This window comes from Peromyscus eremicus, chromosome 4 (genome assembly GCF_949786415.1).
Source record: "Peromyscus eremicus chromosome 4, PerEre_H2_v1, whole genome shotgun sequence".
Classification (NCBI taxonomy): Eukaryota; Metazoa; Chordata; class Mammalia; order Rodentia; family Cricetidae; genus Peromyscus; species Peromyscus eremicus.
Genome location: NC_081419.1, coordinates 130,037,829 through 130,059,749, shown reverse-complemented (window position 1 = coordinate 130,059,749; position 21,921 = coordinate 130,037,829). Strand labels below are relative to the sequence as shown.

The following is a 21,921-nucleotide window of genomic DNA, read 5'->3' as shown; positions in this document are numbered from 1 at the left end:
CAAAGGATGTGTGGTAAGCTCAGGGGAGGCCTGGGGGAGTGAAGCGTGTTCTGAAGGTGAGGTCCCCAAAGATCTAGGGGGGGTGTCCCGAAGAATGGGGGTGTCAGAACCCGTGGCTGTGAGAGAGGAGAGGAGCGCTGGGAAAGGGGACCCGAGATCCCGGAGCGAGGGAGGGGCCGAGAGCGCGAGGGCAGAGACAAAGAGACAGCGAGCTAGGGAGAGACAAAGCGGGCGCAGCGGGGACACGGGCCGGAGGGCCGGCGGCCCGACACAAGGACGGAAGCGCGGGCGGGCGGGCGGGCGGACGGACGGACGGACGGACGGACAGACGGGAAGACAGGGCAGGGCAGGGCCGGGCGGGGGCGGCGCCCGTCTCCTCGCGGGGCCGCGGCTGCTCCGGGCGGCACTGGGCGGGCCCCGGGCGTCCGGGCTGAGGAGGCGACGGCGGCGACGACGTGGGTCGGACAGACGGACGGAGTGACGGACGGACTGGCGGCAGCTGCGGCCAGCGGCGGGCACTCACCCTCCTCCCTCACGCGGCCCGGCCCGAGGCTCCGGTTTTGTACGCCCGAGAGGCGGGGCCTCCGGGTTAAAGCCCCGCGCCGGCCCCGCCCCTCGCGTCAGCCGCGCGCGCGTCGCCCGGGATTCCGGGGCCACCAGGGGGCGCGCGCAGCCGGGGAAGCTGCGCAGGCGCGCACGCGTCCCGCGCGGCCCACGCCCTGGCCCGCCTGCCCCGAAGGGGAGTGCGCGCCCACGCCGGCTCGCGCATGCCCGAGCTGGGGGGCTCCGCCCTCTCGAACCGCCCCGCCAAACCGGTTCCAGCTGGAACGCAACGCACGGTCTGTACAGCAGGCGGAGCGGCCCGGTGTCCGTGCGGGCCACCCTGGCGGCGACGCCTTGCTGTGGGTAGGGAAACTGAGGCCGAGGAGGGAGCCCACTGTGAGCTTTTCGTCCTGCACGCAGGTCCTAGCTACTCAGCAGCCTAGCAGTTTCTAGTTGCCCCTCCTCCCGTCCCCGGATGTGCTTCCAAGGATCCTAAGGATGAGTTCAGTGTCACACCTGTGTGACCTTAGGAGAGGCGATCAACCTTTCCGTGCCTGTCATTCTCTGTAAAATGTGACAAAAGCACACGATGCTGTACGAAACCATTCCTGCTTCTTCCCTGAGTGAGTCCCCTCCCTTCCCGCAGACCTGGCACCCTGCTTACAGATCTTGCCAGGCACAGACAGATCTTGCCGGGTGGCTGAGGCAAGCCGGTTGCCTGCTTTCTTCGTCTGGATCTTATGGAAGGCTGTGAGGAATGAAAAGGTAACACTGTTTCCAGTAGACGTCCTCCCTTTGCATTAAGACGTAAGGATGAAGAGAGCAACAAGCTCATTTGATGCCAGGCACCGTGCTAAGCACTTTAAAAGCAGTAGCTGGCCATACCGGGCTATTCAGTTTCATTTGCTTGACTTAGGAAAAGGCAAAGTCAATTCTTGATGGGCTCTGACACCCCAAGCCAACCCACCATGAGATCTCTTTATCTCACTTCTACTCTTCCAATTCAGTACACACTCCTTGTATAACCTTGGGCAAGTCCCCTTTTCGCTTTGGGACTTGTGGGTCCCATATGTCCCCTGGAGAGAGATGAGGCGGAAACAGAACTTTCACAATGGAGTCTTTGACCCTCTGAATCCAGCTCACTGGATTGAAAAGAAGAACTCATGGGCAGCTTCAATTTGGATGTCACCAAATCTGAGACCTTGGTGCTGGAGGAAAAGTTCAGCACACTCCTGATGGTGATCTTTTTGGGTCCTGTACAGTGTGTGTAGGGAACCGTCTGTGTACTGACTGGGTCCTTGCCCAGGGGCTCCAAGTCAGGCTGGCCTCCCCGCAAAGTGGAGTTGGCTGGACCCAGGCCTGAGGTGTAGGGCTGACAGGCAGGCCTTAGATCCTCCTATGGGAGGGAGCCTGGGCTTCTGGTAAAGGGTTCTTTCCAGACAGCTGTTGTCCTGGCAGAAGTGGCAGCTAGAGAAGTGAGGGATCTCCCCACCCCCCCTTTAATTTTTTTTTTTTTTTTTTTTTTTTAGAGACAGGGTCTCTCCGCACCAGGCTGGCCTCTAACTCACAGAGATCCTCCTGCCTCTGCCCTCCCAAGTGCTGGGACTAAAGGCGTACGCCGTCACACCCAGCTTCAGTTTTGAAACTGTATCAATACTTAAAATCCACAGCATGAACCTGACTGAGCCCTCCCCCTCTCCCATGGGGGTTAAGCTAACAGTGCTGGAGCAGGGAATGGGGAAGAGGAGCGACTAGGAACTGCTAAGCTACCGAGTGGTTAGGAACTGTGTGCTGGGCTAAAAGCCCACAATGGGCTCCTTGTGTTATGCATGAAAGGTAGCTGAGCAAGCCAGCGAGAATTAATCCAGGAAACAGTCTTCCTGCGTGGCCTCTGCTTGAGTCCCTGCCCTGACGTCCCTCAATGACGGACTGTGACCTGGAAGGGTAAGATGAAATAAACCTGCTCTTCCCTAAATTAATTTTTGGCATGGTGCTGATCCCAGTGATAGAAAGTAGACTCATGCACTGCTCTGCCTCTAGGGTGACCGGATGCCCCTCTCTTGTTTGGCCTAAAAGTTTCAATTCTGGGTTGGAGGCCTGCTCATCAGTCCTCAGGTCTGGATCATATTTCTCTGGATTGCCGGGTGGTGGTGCACACCTTTAATCCCAGCATTTGGGAGGCAGAGCCAGGTGGATCTCTGTGAGTTTGAGGCCAGCCTAGTATACAGAGCAAGCTCCAGAACAGGAACCAAAACTACACAGAAAAACCCTGTCTGGGGGGGGGGGGGGGACGGGGACGACCAAAACCCAAAAACTTGATGAGTGATAATTTGTGCACTCAGCTGCTCATAGTAGGTACTCAGTTACCTAGGAATATCTGGGACAAAGGCATGGTAGAACCCACGGAGAGAGACGCCTATTTCAGCAGTAGGAAATGCTGATAATCTTCTGGGGAAGACCTCCTGAATCCTATCACCTCTGACCCTATGGCCCTGATGGGGCCACTGTCCCCTGCCTGACCAGTGTGGCAGCCTCTAATCCTGCTCTGGCTGCCAGATGATTCTCCTGCTCTTGGTCAAGTCCTTGGGTTGCTTCCTTCCCAATCCCACATGACAATGAAGAACTCAAGGCTTTGAGAAACTTTTCTCCTTGACCTATTTGCTGAGTGACCTTGACTATGACACTTCCTCTAGGCTGCAGCAGCTTTGTGAACCACCCACCCCACCCCTAATCGGAGGTGTGTGTGTGTGTGTGTGTGTGTGTGTGTGTGTGTGTGTGTGTAACTGGGTTAAGTCAGGAATGGCAGGTTTGTGTAACTCTGGCCATTGCAGACATCATTAATTCATGGTGGCACATTTAATCTGCTTAACTGAGATTAAATCTCAATCCTTAGCTCCAGGGACGAGAAATGACACACAAATCACAGGATGTTTGCCCGACAGTCTGGGGATTGGATGGGCTGAGCTGACAGGGACCTGCAGTGGAATAACCAAAGATTAGGGTAGACTAGGCTTGGGAGACAAGACTGAGAGATTTTGTTTGTTTGTTTGTTTTTCGAGATGGGGTTTCTCTATGTAACAGTTCCGGTTGTCCTGGAATTTGCTTTGTAGACCAGGCTGGCCTCGAACTCACAGAGATCCATCTGCCTTGCCTCCGGAGTACTGGAATTAAAAGCATACACTGCCACCACCCAGCTAAAACTGAGGGCTTTTGTTCGCCTCCCTTCCTATGTATATGTGCGGGGAAGGAAAAGGAATCCTGGAAACCAGATTCTAAGGGATGGGAGAAGGGACAAAAAGAGAGGGAAAGAAGCGGCTTCTTTCTTGGATGGTTACAGACAAGACTGTTCTTCACACCCAAGGTCTAGATCACCATCGGGAGGCCCCGGAGGGACAGGTGCCTTTTCAGAGTGACACAGCAGCACTGAAACAGGAGCTCTGGGCCTCCGGGCAGGACGCGGGAATATTTTCTAGACTGGAGCTTAGCCAGCTCAGCCTAGAGCTTCCAGTATGGGCAGAGAATGACCCTAAGCCTAGGTCTGTGTGTGTGTGTGTGTGTGTATACACCCTCTCTCTCCTGCACTGTGTTCACATTTAAAGACAGAATGTAACTGGCAGGATCAGGGTGCCCCACAGTAGTCCCCCGCCCCCATGGCACTTGCTGAGGTCCCTGTGTGGTGTCTCGGCTTCTGAATCTGTGCGATGTGATTCAGAGGGAGTGGGAAGACGTGGAAGGGAGGGGGGGGAAGCCCAGAACCAAGAGCTCGGAGGAGGGAGAGGAAGAGAGACAGAGGGTGGAGGGAGAAACAGAAGGCAAAGACTGGGGTGGGGGGCTGAGGGAAGAGATGGGAGGGAGCCTTGTCACTGCTCTGGCTTCCTCTCAGAGGCATGGCGAGAGGAGAGGCAGCAGACCACAGGGTCACATCATGGCCCTCAGGTCCCCTCCCAGGTGTCCTCTGGCAGGGGAGGGGCATGTACAAATGGCAGTTGAGCCACTGCTGACCGCCTGCCTGTCACCTGCCAGAGCTATTTCTGGAATGTGGAAACTGGGTCAGGAAGGGGGAGGGAGGATGGCGGTGCTAGCGGGGGAGCTGGGAAGCTGCCAGCAGTGAGTAGTGGGTGGGCAGCCGCATGCCCTGGCTTCGCCACTCTGGAGCAGCAGCTTCTGCTAGGCGCCCACTGCCTCAGTAGACACCCTGTACCCGCATCTTCCCACCTGCCTGCATCTGGTCTGTGAGCACATGTGCTGGGGGGGGGGGGGGGGCGGGAGAGGGACAAAGAGCTATATGCCTCTCAGCAACACAGGCTCAGAACAAAGGGCGGTGGGCAGGGTGGGAAGGAGGGGAACCTTCTGAGTGGGAGACAGTGGCTATGTGTTGGTGTGTGTCTGTGTAGAGGGGGTGATGACAGGCAGGGTTGCCATGTATTGTTGTACAAGTTTTACACTGATTAAGGATACTCCATTTTAGCTAGGTGTGGTGGCTCATGCCTTTAATCCCAGCACTCAGGAGGCAGAGGTAGGTGGATCTCTGAGTTCGAGGCCAGCCTGGTCTACAAAGAGAGTTTCAGGACAACCAGGGATACACAAGAGAAACCCTGTCTAAAAAAACCAAAATAAAAAAAAAAAATTAAAAAAGATGCCCCATTTGGGCATTTGGGTGCCAGTCACAAACAATATAGATGTAATTTCTGGCAGGTGGAAGTAAAAGAACTTATTCTAATTCTAATAGAAACTGCATCGTGGTGACTTTTCAGTAGATGGTGGTGAAGGATTGTGAGGAGCAGTGCCCTTTCTTTACCCGGCACAAAACTACCACATGGACCAGCTGCAGCTCTCACCAGAGACCTGAAAATCTGGTGGCTTTGGTTTTCCTAGGTGGCATGTGAGTTTACCTGCTGAGCAAGAGAGGAGCAGAGGACAAGCAGGAGCAGGTATGTGACTGTCACTGGAATCTACAGTGAAGGCCAGTGGGAAAACTTGGAGTGTCAGTCTACCAAGGCATGTTTTCCTCACAGGTGTGTGGGTGTGAGCTTTGATGGAGACACACAGGCATGTACTTTGTGTGCAGGGGTATGTTGAATTAGGGTGTACACAAGTAAATATGTGAGTGCCAGTATATATGTGTCTTCAGAACTTTGTGTGTATACACACACTTATTCACGTGTGTGCACATGCACATGTGGGTGGGTGTGTATATGGTGGGTGTCATTTTCAGTCTCTACCTGATTTTTGAGAAACTTACTGATTTGGCTAGGCTGGGTGACTGGTGAGGGATCCAGTCTTTGTCTCCCCAGAGCTAGGATTACAGGCTGTGGTGGTTTGAATAGGAATGGTCCTCATAGGCTCATACGTTTGCATACTTAGTTCCTAGTTGGTGGACGGTTAGAGGAGGATTACAAGTAGTCGGAGGTGTGGCCTTGTTGGAATAGACATGGCTTTGTTGGAGGAAGTGTGTCATTGGGTTTCAAATGTATATGCCAGACCCAGTGCCCCACCCCCCACTCTCTGCTTCCTGCCTAAGATCAGGATGTAAAAGCTCTCAGCTACTTCTGCAGCACCATGCCTACCTTCTTGCCACCATGTTCTCCACCATGGTGATAATGGACTAAGCCTCTGAAACTGTAAGCAAGACCCAATTAAATGTTTTCCTTTATAAGAGTCACCTTGAGCCGGATGGTGGTGGTTCACACCTTAAATCCCAGCACTTGGGAGGCAGAGAGAGGCAGGCAGGCCTCTGAGTTAGAGGCCAGCCTGATCTACATAGTGAGTTCCAGGACAGACAGGGCTACACAAAGAAACCCTGTCAAGAACCACTGCCCCTCTCCAAACAAAGAGAGTCGCCTTGGTCATTGTGTCTTGTCACAGCAATAGAACACTAAGACATGCATATTACCACACCTGGCTTTCCCCACCATGGTACTGGTGATCAACCTAGGTCCTCGTGCCTGCACAGCTGGCACTTTACCAACTGAGCCATCCTTCCAAACTCATTTTCATACTAGAGAGACGGACGGACGGACGGATGGATGGGTGGATGGGTGGGTGGATGGATGGGTGGATGGAGATACTGAGGTTGAGATTGAATCAATGATCTCAGTTCTCAATTCTTCTTCGTATTCATGCCCTTTGCTATATCTCACAGAAGCTCTGTGGCATCAGCTTTGGATCAGTGACTTGCTTTGATCAACTGGTTATTTGCAGATGTGAAACCAAGAGACTTGAAATGTGTTACAAAATGAGGTTGTCTTCCTATCCTCTGCCACCTCCATGGGAAGGACATGGCCTGGTTGGGACACTGACTCCTGAACAGCCTCTGGGCTCAGGGAATAGGACACATGGAGCCACGCCAGCTGACCTGCAAACTCATGAATAAGGACTTATTGCTGTTCCTCACTGTTCGCTCCACAGCAGCACTGAGATGGTACACAAGGTAGAGGGTGACTTCAGTAAGAACCAAGAGTATCACACTGGCTCCAGGACCAAGCAGTGAGGAAGTAATGAGAAACTCCTAGAGCAGGCTTGAAAAAGATGTCTGGGATCTGTGTGGGTCATTACCCTCCGTGAAAGTCACATATAGTGATGTAAGTGAGCACATACACTCGGGCAAGAGCTGGCTCCTTTGGATAAGGACTCTAAAGAGAGAAGAACTCACAAAAGAAACAGTCAATCTGTCTGTCAGGGACACTTAGAGGGAATAGGAAGAGCCTAGAACTTGCTGAGTTGGAAAATAAATCTGTCAACTTCAGCCTCCAGCCAGTAGATCATTCTCAAATTAAGATAAAGCCTGGGATAAAGATCAAAAGTCACAACCTGTTAAAATACCACACAGGCTGGGTGCAATGGTGCAGGCCTTTAATCTCAGCACTCAGGGACAGAGGCACTGCTTTCTGTGAGTTCAAGGCCAGTCTGCTCTATATAGGGAGTTCCAGAGTATTCAGAGCTACAAAGTGAGACCCTATCTCAAAAAAAAAAAAAAAAAAAAAAAAAAAAAAAAAAAAAAAAAAAAAATGCACTTGCTATTCCTACAGAGGACGGTTTTGTTTTTGTTTCCCAGTGTCCACATTGGTACCTCACAGCTGGCTGTAACTCCAGTTCCAGGGCATCCGACAGACTCTTCTGGCCTCCATGGGCACCTGCATGCATGTAGTGCATATATAGAAAGCAGGCACATGCACACACTCGTGCACGCACGCGCGCGCGCACGCACACACACTTCTCAGGTGGTCAGAGGAGCTATCATAAAGCTCAGTGGTATGGTCCCACAGAAGCCTGACATGTCCAAAGTAGGAATAACTAAGTAAAGAGAGGCCTAACTCAAAAGTGGCTGTGGATATGACTTTGGCATAAAGAGTTACATGAAATTAAATTGAGTAAATTAAATGTGTTTGAGCTAGGCCAATCAGCTTTAGCTAAAGTAGATGTACCCTTCCACTGTCCTAGGGAGGAAGTAGGCTGAAGCCCAGAGTTGATAAATAGGAACTCAGTGTAGGAAATCTTCAGGAATATTCACCTATCTCAAAGGATGTGCTCATGAGGTTGTCCAAAAGGATTTCAGAATCGCCCTGAGTCAGTAAGTCCCTGAACCCCTAGTCTCTCTTTTTTGAACAGAGTATAAGTGGCAGTTGTCTTGTCCGTATTTTGCAAAGTCAAGTTTTCACTGGGGGAAGAGGGTGTTGGGCTACAGGGAGGGTAACAGGGGTGTTGAGATCACAGGCGATGGGTGAAGAGGCATGGATTCAGGTGTGGGATACAGCAGACTGAAATACTGCCACCCGTTCTTCACCCCTGCCTGTATTCACACCCTTTGCCATAGGGACAGTCTTCTCTACACTAGTGAGAAGGTCCTCACCCTTGACTGAGAGCTCAGTTTGCCAATGTGCTTTAGCCAATGGATGTTTGCTTATGTTGAACCTTGAATGTGCTGGGACTGTTAGTCAGGCTTGCTTGCCTGCCTTCTGCCCTCTTTAGGAGATGAACACATCCTGGCTAGACCACTGATTCCAGGAGGACCTCAGGTCTCAGGAAAAGAATGGGAGACCGACAAACTTGGGAATGTCCATTGCTGTATTATGTTTCTTGTGCAGTGTTATTGAGGCGAGAGCTAAGCCACTGAGGGGCCCACCTGCTTCTGGGATGCACAGCTTCTCATGAATCTTCAGGCTGTTCACCCGTGAGTAATGGGGGTTGCAGGAAATTGGTGAGTGAGGGTGTATCTGCAGTGAATGCTTCTGTGGATGCTTTGTGTCCTTCTAAGCCTATCTCATTCTTTAAGAACTTCTCAGGGGCATGAGAATGTAGAGAATGGGATCTTTACCTGAAACTTCATGGGACTGCAGCAGAGTTCTAGGACAGCCTGGCAGAGCTGTCTGGATTCCAAATTCAAGAATTCCAAAGCCATAGAATGGCAGTCCCCACCCCAGCCTGGAGACTTCTAGAGTGGAGGAGCTGGCCGGCTGGGCGACAGCAGGTCTAGAGGGAAGGCACTCGTGGAGCGGTCCATACTCCACGGTCTAGGAGGCACCGTGCTGCTTTTCACACAGGTTAAAGGTCATGGGGTGGGGGTGGGGCTGCACTTGTCTTCAGAGGGCTCTGTCCTAGGGCAAACTGCCCAGCAAAAAAGGCTGAGTGGGGATGAAGGACCACCAGATGGAGAAGCTGAGGGGGGTAGGAAGCAGCATGGCTCATGCCCAGAAAGAAGGTACCAGGAAGCCCCTTCCAGACAGGACAAAAAAATCAAAGCCACACTGCCCCGTGGCTTCAGCTGTTTGCAGTCCCAGAACCAGTAGAACCAGAAAGAACAGCAGCTCCCCACCAGCGTTCTCCGGGTATAGCAGGAGCCTGGCGCAGCTGCCTGAGAGTGGGGCAGACTAGTCTGCAGTCCTGAGACCACAGGAGACTGGACTCTTAACATGAAAACAAGACTCTTGCTTCAGGTCTACAAGTGGCCAGAGTTTAGGGATCTGCCCTTGGATACCCACTAGGGGCGGGAAGGGACGTTTGGGGAGGGTATGGCGGTGAAGTGGGACCACTCTTTCTGCTCTGTTCCCTGGAGAGAACAGTATGTTGGTTACCTGTGTACATCTCTGTGACACCACACCCCAGCTGAGCACTTGAAGCAGCCATCTTTTCTTACTCCGTTCAACCCCATTGCCCTCAGTTATCACACAAGGTCAAAGTTGAGGCTGAGACGCAGCTATGACAACACTGTCTGTCACATCCCAGCAGATGGTGTTCCGTTAGGATCTGTGCATGCTGACAGTATGGCAGGTGAGCTTCCTGCACAGTCTTCAGTACCCCAGGACTCTCTAGGGGCTGCCTTAGAGATGGGGAAATGGGGCCTAGGAAGAAGGACTAGAAAAGTAAACTCAAGGTTGTCTAACTAACCCAGACTTTGTACTATGTTTTCCCTTGGTCTGACTTCCTAGTTTTCTCATCTTTAGAGAAGTCCAACAATCTGAGGAAGGCCAGGCCATCCTGACTGTGAATATGAGGGATAAACTCATCCCACTGGGAAGGCTGGGAGCAGATTTAACTCTTCATTACACTCTTCTTGTCTTCCCTGAAGTTTCCTGCCCTCCCTACAGGTTTATCTACAGCTAATCTGAAGTGGTATTTTCCTTTTAGTAAATCCCGCCTACCAGCAGGAGGCTGTCTATGCAGAAAGCAGCCAGGGATCCCAGGGTTCCAGACTTGCCCATCATCTGCCCATTGGACAGTCTGTTTCTGTCACCTGTTTAGGTTTCAGTTTGCCAGTGGGAAGTTCAGCGTCAAGGCCACCTTTTTGTTCTCCACCATTTTTTCTGTGGTGACCTATGGGTGCCTCCCCAGCATCTCCCCAGGCTGCCCACCTGAACAGTTCCCATGTTCTCCTTGTGAACAATACAAAATGGGACAAAAACACCAACCCTCCTGCATGCCGGTACTCACTTGGAAGCGTGCGACTGTTGCTGAGGCTGCCGGTGCTGGGCGGTGGGGAGAGGGACTGCAAGGAGACACTGTCCTCCTCCTGCGAGCAGCCCGCCTGGATGGCTCGCAGGTAGCTGTGGCTGCGTGAGCGGAAGTAGCTGGGCAGCGGCAAATCAAGCGCCTCTGCCGCTGTGGACTCGGCTTCACTGCAGGCTGACTCACAGGCTGCCTCGTACTGGTCACTCAGATCTGCCTCCCGGACCTGTCCAGACAGAGGCAGGCATCAGAGGCCCGCTTTGCCAGTCTTTGCTGGTCTACTCAGCTTCGGGGCTGGAGGGTTTTCCTGCCTGATCTTAGCCTGTCTCCTCCTTCCACCTCACTCAGGGCACAGGCAGGCTCTTAAGTAAACAGCCCCTCTTACCTCGGTGGGCCTCAGTTTTTCCATCTACAATGAGAAGAGTGCTGGGATATTACAGGATGCTAACAAGACTGAATCTTGTTGTCTGTACTAATCTACTGAAAGAGTTTAAGATCACACCTCAATTCAGCATGAAAGAAGGCTGCGATCCATTAGTAATGCCTGCCCTGAATGTTGGGATAGGGCTCTTAATATCTACCACTGTAAGGTCTACTAACTTCTATAAGCAAAAACCAAACAAAACAAAAACCAAACAACCCTCAAGGGCCAGTGAAAGGAAGATATTTGTGGAGGGTACCTAGTGAGGAGGGAGCAGGCCAGCACTCCAGCTATGCATGTAAGGCGTGGTAGTCTAGTGGATGCTGGGCTATGGGGACACGGTCTGGAGGAGCAGAGGCTAGGGTGAGCTGGTGCAGTAGCTTGTGGAAGAAGACAGATTGGAATGAGGGTAGTGGCCATGAGGATCACTGATGTCTGCTAGGGCATGTGGAGAATGGTTCTGGGTATGTTTGCCACCCCAAACTTACTTTAGCTCATCCACAGTTCCTAAGCATCCCTCCAGAGATGACCAACCAGGATCCTGGAAATTAGAAGCTAGGGGTGTGACACAGGGGCCTCACCACACATAACACTCTGCAGATTCTGGGTTGGGCTTACTGACTCCAATCTCAGGCTATGTTGTTAGCTAGGGACCATGCAGCATAAGCTAAAGAGTCAGCTGGCCACAGATGGATACTAGGTGGAAGCCTGAGGGGCCATAGCTACAGCAGGAGGCACAGTGGACTGAGGATCATGTGGAGGAAAGATGGATCTGGGCTGGGTCGGCCCTCTGCTAGGTTCTCCTTTTCTTGTCCGCACAAGATGAAACGTCCAGGATAACAGTCTGTGGATCCTTTCCCTCACACAATTGGGCAGATGTTTGAAAAGGTCTGAACCTGTGCTGTCCAATATGGTAGCTATGAGCCACATGTGACTATGCCATTCAGGTTTAAATCAGTCAGAATTGAATAAAGTTTGGTAGCCATACTAGCCACATTTCACTGGGTCAAAAGCCACATGGACAAACATGGATTGTGAAACACTGGCCACCACTGCAGGAAGTTCTATTGGACAGTCTGCTAAGTTAAAATCAGGCCACATGGTATACCCAAAATACACCTACAGAGGACATTAAAGCATTGGTTATCTTTCAAAGCTGCAAACTGAGGTATTTTGAGAGCCTCTGTGACTGCCCAGGGCAACAAGGTCTTGCTTTAGAGCTGCTCCCTAACAGAAGAGCTCAGAAAGCGAATGGTCAAAACTAGAAGACAGTTGGCTTCGGCTGCCCATCTCAGTCCTTGGGATGTGAAGGCAGGGGGATCAGGATTCCAAGGCTAGGTGAGCTACATCGGAAGGTTAAGGCTAGTCTGGGATATGAGACCCTATCTCAAAACAACAAAACCAAGATTACACGAGCTAACTCATTATCTGAGCAGGGTCCAGGAAAGAGTCGCTGGTCACCTGCACTGGACAATTCAGGTGGCTGTGTGGAATGAACAAAGTGTTTATCAATGTGTAGTCAGATGCTCCCAAACTGCTCGGAGGTGTCAAGGAGTCTGTGTGAGGCTCCCTGAATGCTTCCTGTGTACAGGTTTTGCTGTAGGGCTTTGCATGTTAGTGTCCTGCAATGTGGGAGGAGTACAGCACACGCACCATGGCTGGAATCAGGAGACAGCCAGCACAAACTTCGCCACTATGTGGTATGTGCCCTGGGAGACAAGCCCACTCCTGGCTAAGATGAAAGGCCAAAAGAGTTCTGAGTGCATTTCCTGTCCCCTTTTTCTGACCTTGGGACTGAGAGGAGAGGGGCACCCTCCAGGAAATTATATCTCCATAGGAAGTACAATTCAGGCAGCCAGACACAGCCACACTGGCATCCCATCTGCCAACTTTTATCAAGTTGAAAAGTCTCCACATTCACTTCAACACCCCCATATCCTTAAAGGTCCTGCTGGGGCTCTGGAAAGGGGAAAACTGGGGGACCTGGGACCTGGCAGAGAATACCTCCCAGCCCCCAACCTGTCCAAACAAAAGTCTTCCTGGTCTAACCCAGGTTTTGGAAGAGAGGCAGAGGGAGGGCCTCCAGGAGTCAGTGCGGCATCACCTAGCTGATACCAAACTAGCTAGGGAGCGTCTGAACCACCAGTGTCCCTGGCCCGACCCAGGCTTCAGGGGGAGGCAGAAGGCATTAGGGAGAAGTTCCATTGCCCTGCAGTGACTTCTTGTTCATCCACTGAGCCTAGCTCATGCGGTCCCAGTTTTCAGAACAAACTAAGCCACGGGGAGTGCAGAATCAGGACACAAATGTGCAGCTCGACTTTATCCTCCCTGGGGATGCCTTCCTAACAGCAGCTCTGCTTGTACCTATCCAGGCTGGGTGCTAGGACCACTCAGCTGAAGGCGTAAGACCAACCCTGTGCTCTGGTTTGGGGTACAAGAGAGTGGCAACATACTAACCTGTTGATCATGGCCAAACAACTGGGGGATGAGGGAAGCCTGTCCAAAAACCTGCAGGAGAGAGAAGGTGTGGGTTACAGGAAGGCCAGGCCGGTCTGGGCTTCTCAGGACTCCTCCCCACCCCAAGCTGGATTCTGTTTCAGAGAGGGTTTGCTTGGCTTTCTCAGGGATGGGAAGCTCACTTCTGGGACTAGCATAAATGAGGATGTGCATTCTTCATTCTTCCTGGTACCATGGATGCATTGTCTACCCAGGTAGCCCAGCCAGAAACACAGATCAGATACCCAGGCCCTTCTTTTCTGGGCTGTGTGTAATTTTGTGGCTCTATGCAGCTTATGGCATCCAACCTTTTAGGGGTGAAGTTTTGGGGAAGGGAAAAGTCAGAGGAGCTTGGGCTGGACAAGGAACAGTGGGTAAAGTCTGTGGGAACCCCCAACAGCAGATTCCTAATAACTTTCTTTATAACTAAGGGCAAAGGTATTCCGGGTACCTGGGGTCAGGCAGGGCTGGAGAAAAGAGGATGTGAAAAACAGAACCATGGAGATGGAGACACACAGGAGACCTAGGGAAGATGTGGTGAAGGAGGGCGGAAAAGGCAGGGAGGGAGGGGAGAAGGGAAGAGAGGGAAGGAGGGAGAGAGAGAAATGGGAGGGGCAGACACAGGGAGACCGAGAAAGGAAAGAGCAGGGGAGATGGGTGAGGCCGGACATGACATGCCTACTAAGAAAACGCCCAGTAAGCCTCTGCCTGGCTGGGTGCCGGGCTAGGTGATGGGGACCTTCAGGAAACAAGACAGTATGTAAGGAGACCCCTAGTCTCAAGATGCAGAATGACATATAAATCAGCAAACTAATACGATTCCAGGCAGTGACATTGGAAAGCAGGGTCTAGGAACAGCATGGAGGACTACTGTATGCAGGGTGACCAGGAGGGGCCTCTCTGAGGAGGGGACATTTGAGCCAAGCCTGAGACACTGGAGGAGGGAGCTGAGCGCAGCGCTCTGGACAGAGGACAGCACTGTGCTAAGCCCCCGATCTAGTCACCCTTACCTGGCTGATACAGCTGGAGTCATTGAGGCTGTCACTGATGGGGTTGTAGTCCTCTTCCCAGCTGGGGCACTTGGAAGGCAGCAGCATGTCCACTGAATCCAAGCGGTCCAGACTCCTGGGGAGAAGCGGGGAGACAGGGCTCAGCCCACCCACTGTTTACCTGGGGAACTGAGGCCAGAGGGAGAAGACTGTCCGGGATCATTCAGTGGCATCGGGGAAAATGGAAGCCAGCCTTGACAAGGTGGTGGTGGTGGTGGTGCGGGCTGGGGTGGGGGTGGGAGGCTCCAAGCAAAAGAACTCCCCACCTTTGGAAGACCTTGCAAGTAAGCAGGCAGCCCTTACTTGTCATGCCCACTGTGGCCTCAAGGTGGCAGACCGTGCTTGCATTTGACTGTTTTCGGCTAGTCCGAGTCTACAAAACTGAAAATCTGGGGCAATTCCAGAGACTAAACAAAGGTGGGTAGAGGCCCATAGCCTTGGTATTTCCCTAAAAATGCCCAAAAGGACGGCCTCGGGGCCACTATGATGTTCAGATAAGGACTTTCCTTATGCAGACCCCGTTTGTCCATCTTTCTCACATTATCTCACCCTGGAGCTCCCCCAGCCTTACTCTAGAAGCAACACATAGCACTGGTCAGTTTGGGGTCCTGACATGGGGCTTGGACTAGACTCCAGCTTTCTGTGGAGAGCTCCTGGTGAGATGCCACCTCATGTTCCTGTCTCATGGTCCTCATTTATGGAATGGGGGTGACACATTGCTGGGTGTGGAATAAGGACCTCAGGATGTGGATGTGTCAACAGACAGCAACCATTACTATGACTGATCCCTTCCACCAAAGCCTGGCTCTGCTCATGAACTTCCAGCAGACTACCCCTGGGGCAACTCCCCTATGGGAGTGAACTTACCTGTACACAGGGCTCCTGTGGCTGAGTTTACCTGAACCGGCCATCCCAATTCTCACTATGGGCAAGGCTTAACTGTAGGTGGGGCTCTTTGGGGACAAGTTGTTAGCAGGCAGGGCCAGCCTAAGCACGAAGAAGCCCTTGTCGGGGGAGGGGGTGTTCATCTGGACCTGAGGCTGAGAAGCAGGATCCATCTTTAGGGCTGGGTTCTCCTAGGGTGGCCAAGGGGAGGAAGGCCAGGCTCCCATGAGACACAGCGTAGAAGTGTGAGGTTCACCCAGGGGACACAGCTGGTCTCAGATCAGCCTTCAAGTTCTGAGACCTTACTCGGGGAAATACTGTCTGGCCAGGGTTCCCCTTAAGTTAAAGGGGTGGCTCATTCAGCGTTCGCTTGTGGACACACACGAAGGGGCGGAGCTCCATCAGGGCCCTTGTTCTAGACCCCAGGAAGGGCTGCAGCTCACCTGCGGGGGTTGCTCTGCTCTCCCAGAGACTGCTGCGTGGCCCTCAGGTAGCTCTGACGCCGCGCTGCCGTCTTGGGTGAAGGCTTGGGGCTACCACCGCCAGACTCATCACTGTCTTCATCGCCCATGGCCTTGATGTAGCTGCCACTGCGCATGCGCCGACACGGGATGGGCCCCTCTGCTGTGCTCTCCATCTCTCGAGGGGACAGCAGCGCAGTGCTCCACTCTCCACCTCCACCGGGCACCTGGAATATCCAGGGACAGGGCTCAGATGGAGTGCGGAGGTCAGGCTGGCTTCCAGCCCATCACTCAGAAAATGGGTCCTCGTGGACCCATTTCCACTTTGGCAACTTGAACCTTCTATGCTGGCTTTCCTGTAAAGCCAGCATCAGGAAGACTACCTGGGTTCTAGACGCCGCTCTGCCACAGCTTCAGTGCCTGGCCATAAGCAAGAAATTCCAGCTTTCATTTCTTCGGGGATTTCAAGCTGGGTGTGTCCCACCCAAACGATCACAAAGGCCTCACTGCAGCCATGCTTACCGGGCACTCCGCGTCCCATCTCTTCACTTGTGCCACTCCAGGGGATGGAATATGAACCCATGATGAGACCATCAGGCCCAGGGGAGGGAAGTCACCCACAGAGAGAGACCCCCAAGACCAGGAGTGAGAGCCCGGCTCTACAAAGGGCACTGGAGATCCCTGAATGGGGGGTCAGAGACCCTAGTACAGCAACACAAGTGTGAAGTCAACATTCTTTCTTCTAGAGGGGGAAACTGAGGCAGAGAGAGCAAGGTATTTGCCTGCTAGCAGTAAGCTGGAAAATGGCTCAGTTTCTGGTAAGGCCCCCAGCCCGCATCCACAGAACAGGGCTGTGATAGAGGTAAGTGCAGTTCACAGCTTGGGAGGGCATTTCTGGTCACTCTGTTCCAAGTGGCTTTGAGGGGACTCCACTGCCTTTCCATGGCCATCACTGTCAGCTGCTCTGGGGTAGGGTGTGCAGTCTACATACACTCTGGTTCTTGACTCACACTGCTGGGTACACGGTCACTTTGGGCACATCTTGGCATTTACAAGCTTCAGAAGCTTAAGTCTTGTACTATGTATACACCTTGACACACTCAGAACAGACACATGCCTGGCCTGGTCTCTTGTGTTCCTCAGCAAATGCTCCCAGCATACTTCACACCTCCTCAAAGACACACACCAGCAACCTCATCACAGCCCCTCCAGTGTGCACAGAGATAACTCACATCACACCAGCACCTCATCACAGCCCCTCCAGTGTGCACAGAGATAACGCACATCACACCAGCAACCTCATCACAGCCAGTGTGCACAGAGATAACTCACATCACACCAGCAACCTCATCACAGCCAGTGTGCACAGAGATAACTCACATCACATCAGCAACCTCATCACAGCCAGTGTGCACAGAGATAACTCACATCACACCAGCAACCTCATCACAGCCAGTGTGCAGAGATAACTCAGATCACACCAGCAACCTCATCACAGCCAGTGTGCACAGAGATAACTCAGATCACACCAGCAACCTCATCACAGCCAGTGTGCACAGAGATAACTCACATCACACCAGCAACCTCATCATAGCCCTCCAGTGTGCACAGAGATAACTCACAACACACCAGCAACCTCATCACAGCCCCTCCAGTGTGCACAGAGATAACTCACATCACACCAGCAACCTCATCACAGCCCCTCCAGTGTGCACAGAGATAACTCACATCACACCAGCAACCTCATCATAGCCAGTGTGCACAGAGATAACTCACATCACACCAGCAACCTCATCACAGCCAGTGTGCACAGAGATAACTCAGATCACACCAGCAACCTCATCACAGCCAGTGTGCACAGAGATAACTCACATTACATCAGCAACCTCATCACAGCCAGTGTGCACAGAGATAACTCAGATTACACCAGCAACCTCATCACAGCCCCTCCAGTGCACACAGAGATAACTCACATCACATCAGCAACCTCATCACAGCCCCTCCAGTGTGCACAGAGATAACTCACATCACACCAGCAACCTCATCACAGCCAGTGTGCACAGAGATAACTCACATCACACCAGCACCTCATCACAGCCCCGTCCAGTGTGCACACAGAGATAACGCACATCACATACCCCTATTCACAATCACACCAGCCATCACTTGGACACACACACATTTTGTCATAAACTGCCACCACACACCCAGGTCCACAGGTTTCTGTCACAGCAAGCCCTTCACCGAGGATTCAAATGCAAACTCCTTGATCAGCATGACCCACTTCGTAGGGACTCTCTCAGCTTTCCCACAAACCCCAGCTGACCATCTAGCCAGCTAGTCACCAGGACCTGTGAGTTCTCCATCCTAAATCTCTAGCTGATCCATCCCCCATTCACGCTATCCCTGGGGGATGGGGGCTCAGAACTTGCGGCCAACCCACCTGCTCACGCTGTTATCCAGCAGGCAGCACAAGCCCCCAGGGCCAAGAGTCCTCTCCTGTGTCTTGGAAGCATTTCCCACATCAGACCCAACCACACCGTGTGGAGAGGGTGCAGGTCACACACTTCCCTTAAATGTATAAACTAAGGAAGCAGACTGACAGCCACAAAACCCCTAACGATATTTAAAAGGCTGCCTAGATTTCAATTTCCTCCTGCTGCAAAACTGCACCCCTCCCCCACACTCTCAGTGTCCCTGGAGTTTTATATAGAATGACAAGAACTTGGGCCTTGTCACACCTTGGAGTTCGTCTTTTCATAATGCATTTGATGTGACTTCTTCATGCCAGCCGGGTCTGTGCTTGCATACCCTGGGGACAAAGTGCTCACTACTTATAAGAGCAGCCCCTCCCACGTGAGATCTGTTCCTGTCACTTCTATCACTGGGCTCTGTCTACACACCCCGCCATGTAGAACCCCGCCCCACCTCACTGTGCCACAGCAATGTTGAAGCCAAAGCCTTCGGCCACTCTCAGGCTATGAGGCTTTACTGCTCAAGCTCCTCAGTACACACCCTCATGTGAAAAGGGGAAGGTTCCCCCCACCCCAGGGGTCAGGCCTCTGGGCTGGCGGCCCTCGGCTGCCCCCACCCACATTGACGCCCATCTGTTCCTGGTCCCCATGACTGTGGCGTACTTATTTCTAGCTGTGTGACTTCATTACTTCACTCTTGCCCATCTACCCTTTCTGAGCATTTCCTCCCTGCCAGACACGGTCCTGGGCACTGGGGGACATATGGGTGGGTGCATCAGATGTGGTCTGTGTCCTCAAGGAGACTCCAGTCTCATGGGAGCAGCAGGAAGCTGACCATTAGAATGCCATGTGTTGGTCCTGTGGGGTGGGGAGGGAAGACCTAGCTTCCAGACCTGTCATCTAAAGGGCAGGGACATACTTCAGTCTCTTCGGGGCTGGGCTCCCAAGGGCCTACTTAATATACCTGCTGAGAACATGTGAGTGCAGAGGATCCTCTCATTCACAGGTCCGTCAAACCTCCAACTCCACAGCCGAGCAAAGCCGCGCTCAGCAGGAAGCAACCTTACCAGTGAACTGTGCTCCAGCTAAGACTCCAAACCACAGCCACCCTGCCCCACCCTCACCCTCCCTGCCCCACCCTCGCCCTACCTGCAGGTAATGATAGGCCAGACCCTGGTGGCAGGACTTGGACTTCAGGAGGCTCTTATCCAAAGTGGCTGAGGTCTTCTGGCAGACCTCGTGGGCATGGCTGAGGGTTAGCGTGGACCAGGAGCCACGTTTGACATAGTTGGTGTCAGTGCCCACTCCAAGGCTGGGACAGGTGGCAGGGGGAGCCGGTGGGGGCGGTGGCGCAGTCAGCTCCGTGGTCGTGTTCTTGGTGGCTTTGAGCATGTGTCCACTGATGGTGTTGTAGGCGTGCATGAAGTAGCGGGGCTGGGTACGTTCTGGCTGGCGGCCTAGAGTCATCAGCCCCGAGGCAGGGCCACTGCGGAAGGGACCACCCTCACCGTCCAAGTTGTCATCAGAACTCCACCAGCCTGAGATGTTGGAGCGGCTCCGCCTTTTGGGCTCCCCAGCCTTGGCCCGTTCCTTGCTTTTGGCTCTCCGGCCTTTCCCGTCCTCCAGGCCACCTTTCTTGTTGCCGTTACCACCCACCTTGCCCGTGGTGCCCTCCATCGAGGGTGCCTTAGTGAAGAAGAGCCGTTGAACAGAGTGGACCAGGTGGCGGATGCGGCCAGGACTCTCGCCCCTGGCCTTGGCCTCACCCCGGGGGAACTGGAGGGTGCTGAAGCCATCCCGGTGGATAGGCAGCTGCTTCTCAAACTGGTCCAGGAGGTTGGCAGGCAGCCGGTTGATCTTAGTAGCCTGGGCATGGCTAGGGAACGGGCTTTCCTCGGGCACCTCAAAGTGAGAGTTGTAGTGGATTCGGGGAAAGGTGCTGCTTGGAGGGGGCAGTTGGTTGTTGAGTGGGAAGAGGCCATCCCCCGGCAGTGTGTTTTGCCCAGGGAAGCGGGCTTCCCGGGCAAAGGCCTCTGTGGGCGACAGCAGGTAGGGGTTGCGGTCAGGCCCGGCAAAGAGGGGCTCATGAGGTGGGTCCAGGCTGTCGGAGAGGTGGCGGGGGCGGCTATCACCGAGGCCTTTCATGATCCCAGCCCGTGGGGCAGGGGCCGTTGCCCTAGTGGGGTGCCCGGGTCACCTGTCCCAGGCAGCAACTGTCCTGGGGAGAAAAGACAAAGAATGGTCAGCTGGTCAACAGGACTGGACTGGATAGGGCAGGGAGTGTGCCCTTGCCGTCATGGGGCCAAGGACAAGAGCTGATGTGGAGGCCCGTGCTCTCTGCTCACTGTCCTTGGTGTGACTGCTGCTGCACACGTGTCAACACTGGACAGGGGTCCTCTGGCACAGGGGACAGCAGAGAGTGTCAACACTGGACAGGGGTCCTCTGGCACAGGGGACAGCAGAGAGTGTCAACACTGGACAGGGGTCCTCTGGCACAGGGGACAGCAGAGAGTGCTTTGCTCTCCACTGTCTCAGCCCATGCTCAAAGCTACAGTGGTAGTCTGCCAAATGTTCAGCAGAGCACACTCTCCTCGGGCTGAATGGAAAGGTGTTCACAGAAACCTGGAAAGCCAAGTTCCGCCTCCGAGTTCTTGGACTCCTCCCATTTCTACAGTGGAATGTGGGCAGGGAGCTGTCTCCTCCCATGCACACATGCACCCCCATCCAAAGCTCTGTCCACCCCGCCCCCAACAGCCACCCCTTAGGGCTTAAGGAGGGTTTCTAGGGAGTATCCCACAATGCCTTGGAAGCAGGTGTGAGTCATCCAGACAGGGACTCTCAGGGTCCCGAGGAGCACCCTCAGTGCTCTGGGAGGCATCTCCCTTGGTCTCCTCCGCAGTTCTTGTCTTAGGCCCTTTCTAGGGCCAGAGAGGCTTCCGAAGAGCAGGTCTACTCAGAGCCTACCTTACCTGTGGCCAAAGACAGTGCTGTCCATATCTACTTTACAGAGGGATCTTCAGGCCCTTGTAAACTCTTTGTCCCTCTCCAGATGTCTAATGACTATGACCTCTGGGCTGGGTGCTGGGGCCACTGACATCAGAGAGGCCAGCAAGCCCACAGGCCCACCCATTTGCCGTGATATAGTGGTGGCCTAGAACAAAGTCCTCAGAGTCCAGAGAGGCCCAGCCTTAGAACAAGGTGGACAGGACAAAGCCTCACAAGAGAATGGCCAATGGATGGAGTCACTGTGACTCACTTTGCCCATTTGTAAAATGGAGCAGTTGGACTAGCAGATTCCCAGGACCATCTGGAAAATACTAGTCCCAGACTTAGCCACAGCCCTGTCCATTTCTAGGCCTCTTCTTGGCCATATCATGGAGGTCAGCCAAGTTTCTAGGCTCTAGGCCCCACGAGTTCTGCTCAGAGGAGCCTCAGTGCTTGGTCTGGCCTGTGCTTGGGGTACCCCAGGCTACCCCAAAGCCAAGTATGGTGGGATCTTAAACACACCTGAGTCCTCGGCTGACATCATGCAGTAAGGATCTGAGATGAAGAGAGATCCTGGCAAATCTGGACAGCAGAAGCGGGAGAGTCGCCATGATGGTGAATTGTGAACCAGGGAGGGTAGCCCTTGGAGGTCAGAATGCCAGACT

The 21,921-nt window shown here is 53.3% G+C and overlaps 1 protein-coding gene and 1 long non-coding RNA gene across 5 annotated transcripts in view; one reads left to right on the top strand and one right to left on the bottom strand.

Moving 5' to 3' along the window:
* Dlgap4 (DLG associated protein 4) overlaps nt 1-21,921 on the bottom strand; it is a 169,011-nt gene that overhangs the window by 58,047 nt on the left and 89,043 nt on the right. Inside the window, exons 3-7 of the mRNA XM_059261773.1 lie at nt 19,421-20,489; nt 15,780-16,024; nt 14,413-14,527; nt 13,364-13,414; nt 10,471-10,711 (exon numbers count right to left, since the gene is read on the bottom strand). Coding sequence (XP_059117756.1) covers nt 10,471-10,711; nt 13,364-13,414; nt 14,413-14,527; nt 15,780-16,024; nt 19,421-20,416 — 1,648 coding nt within the window. The 5' untranslated portion in view covers nt 20,417-20,489. The remainder of the gene's footprint in view (nt 1-10,470; nt 10,712-13,363; nt 13,415-14,412; nt 14,528-15,779; nt 16,025-19,420; nt 20,490-21,921) is intronic.
* LOC131909874 (uncharacterized) lies at nt 780-10,447 on the top strand. Of its 4 annotated transcripts, none has more exons than XR_009378944.1 (4): nt 780-1,308; nt 5,419-5,474; nt 8,628-8,713; nt 10,168-10,447. It is a non-coding gene; the product is annotated as an uncharacterized LOC131909874 (long non-coding RNA). The 4 variants fall into 4 exon arrangements; XR_009378942.1 differs by having other exon boundaries at nt 9,701-10,447; XR_009378943.1 differs by having other exon boundaries at nt 8,628-9,810.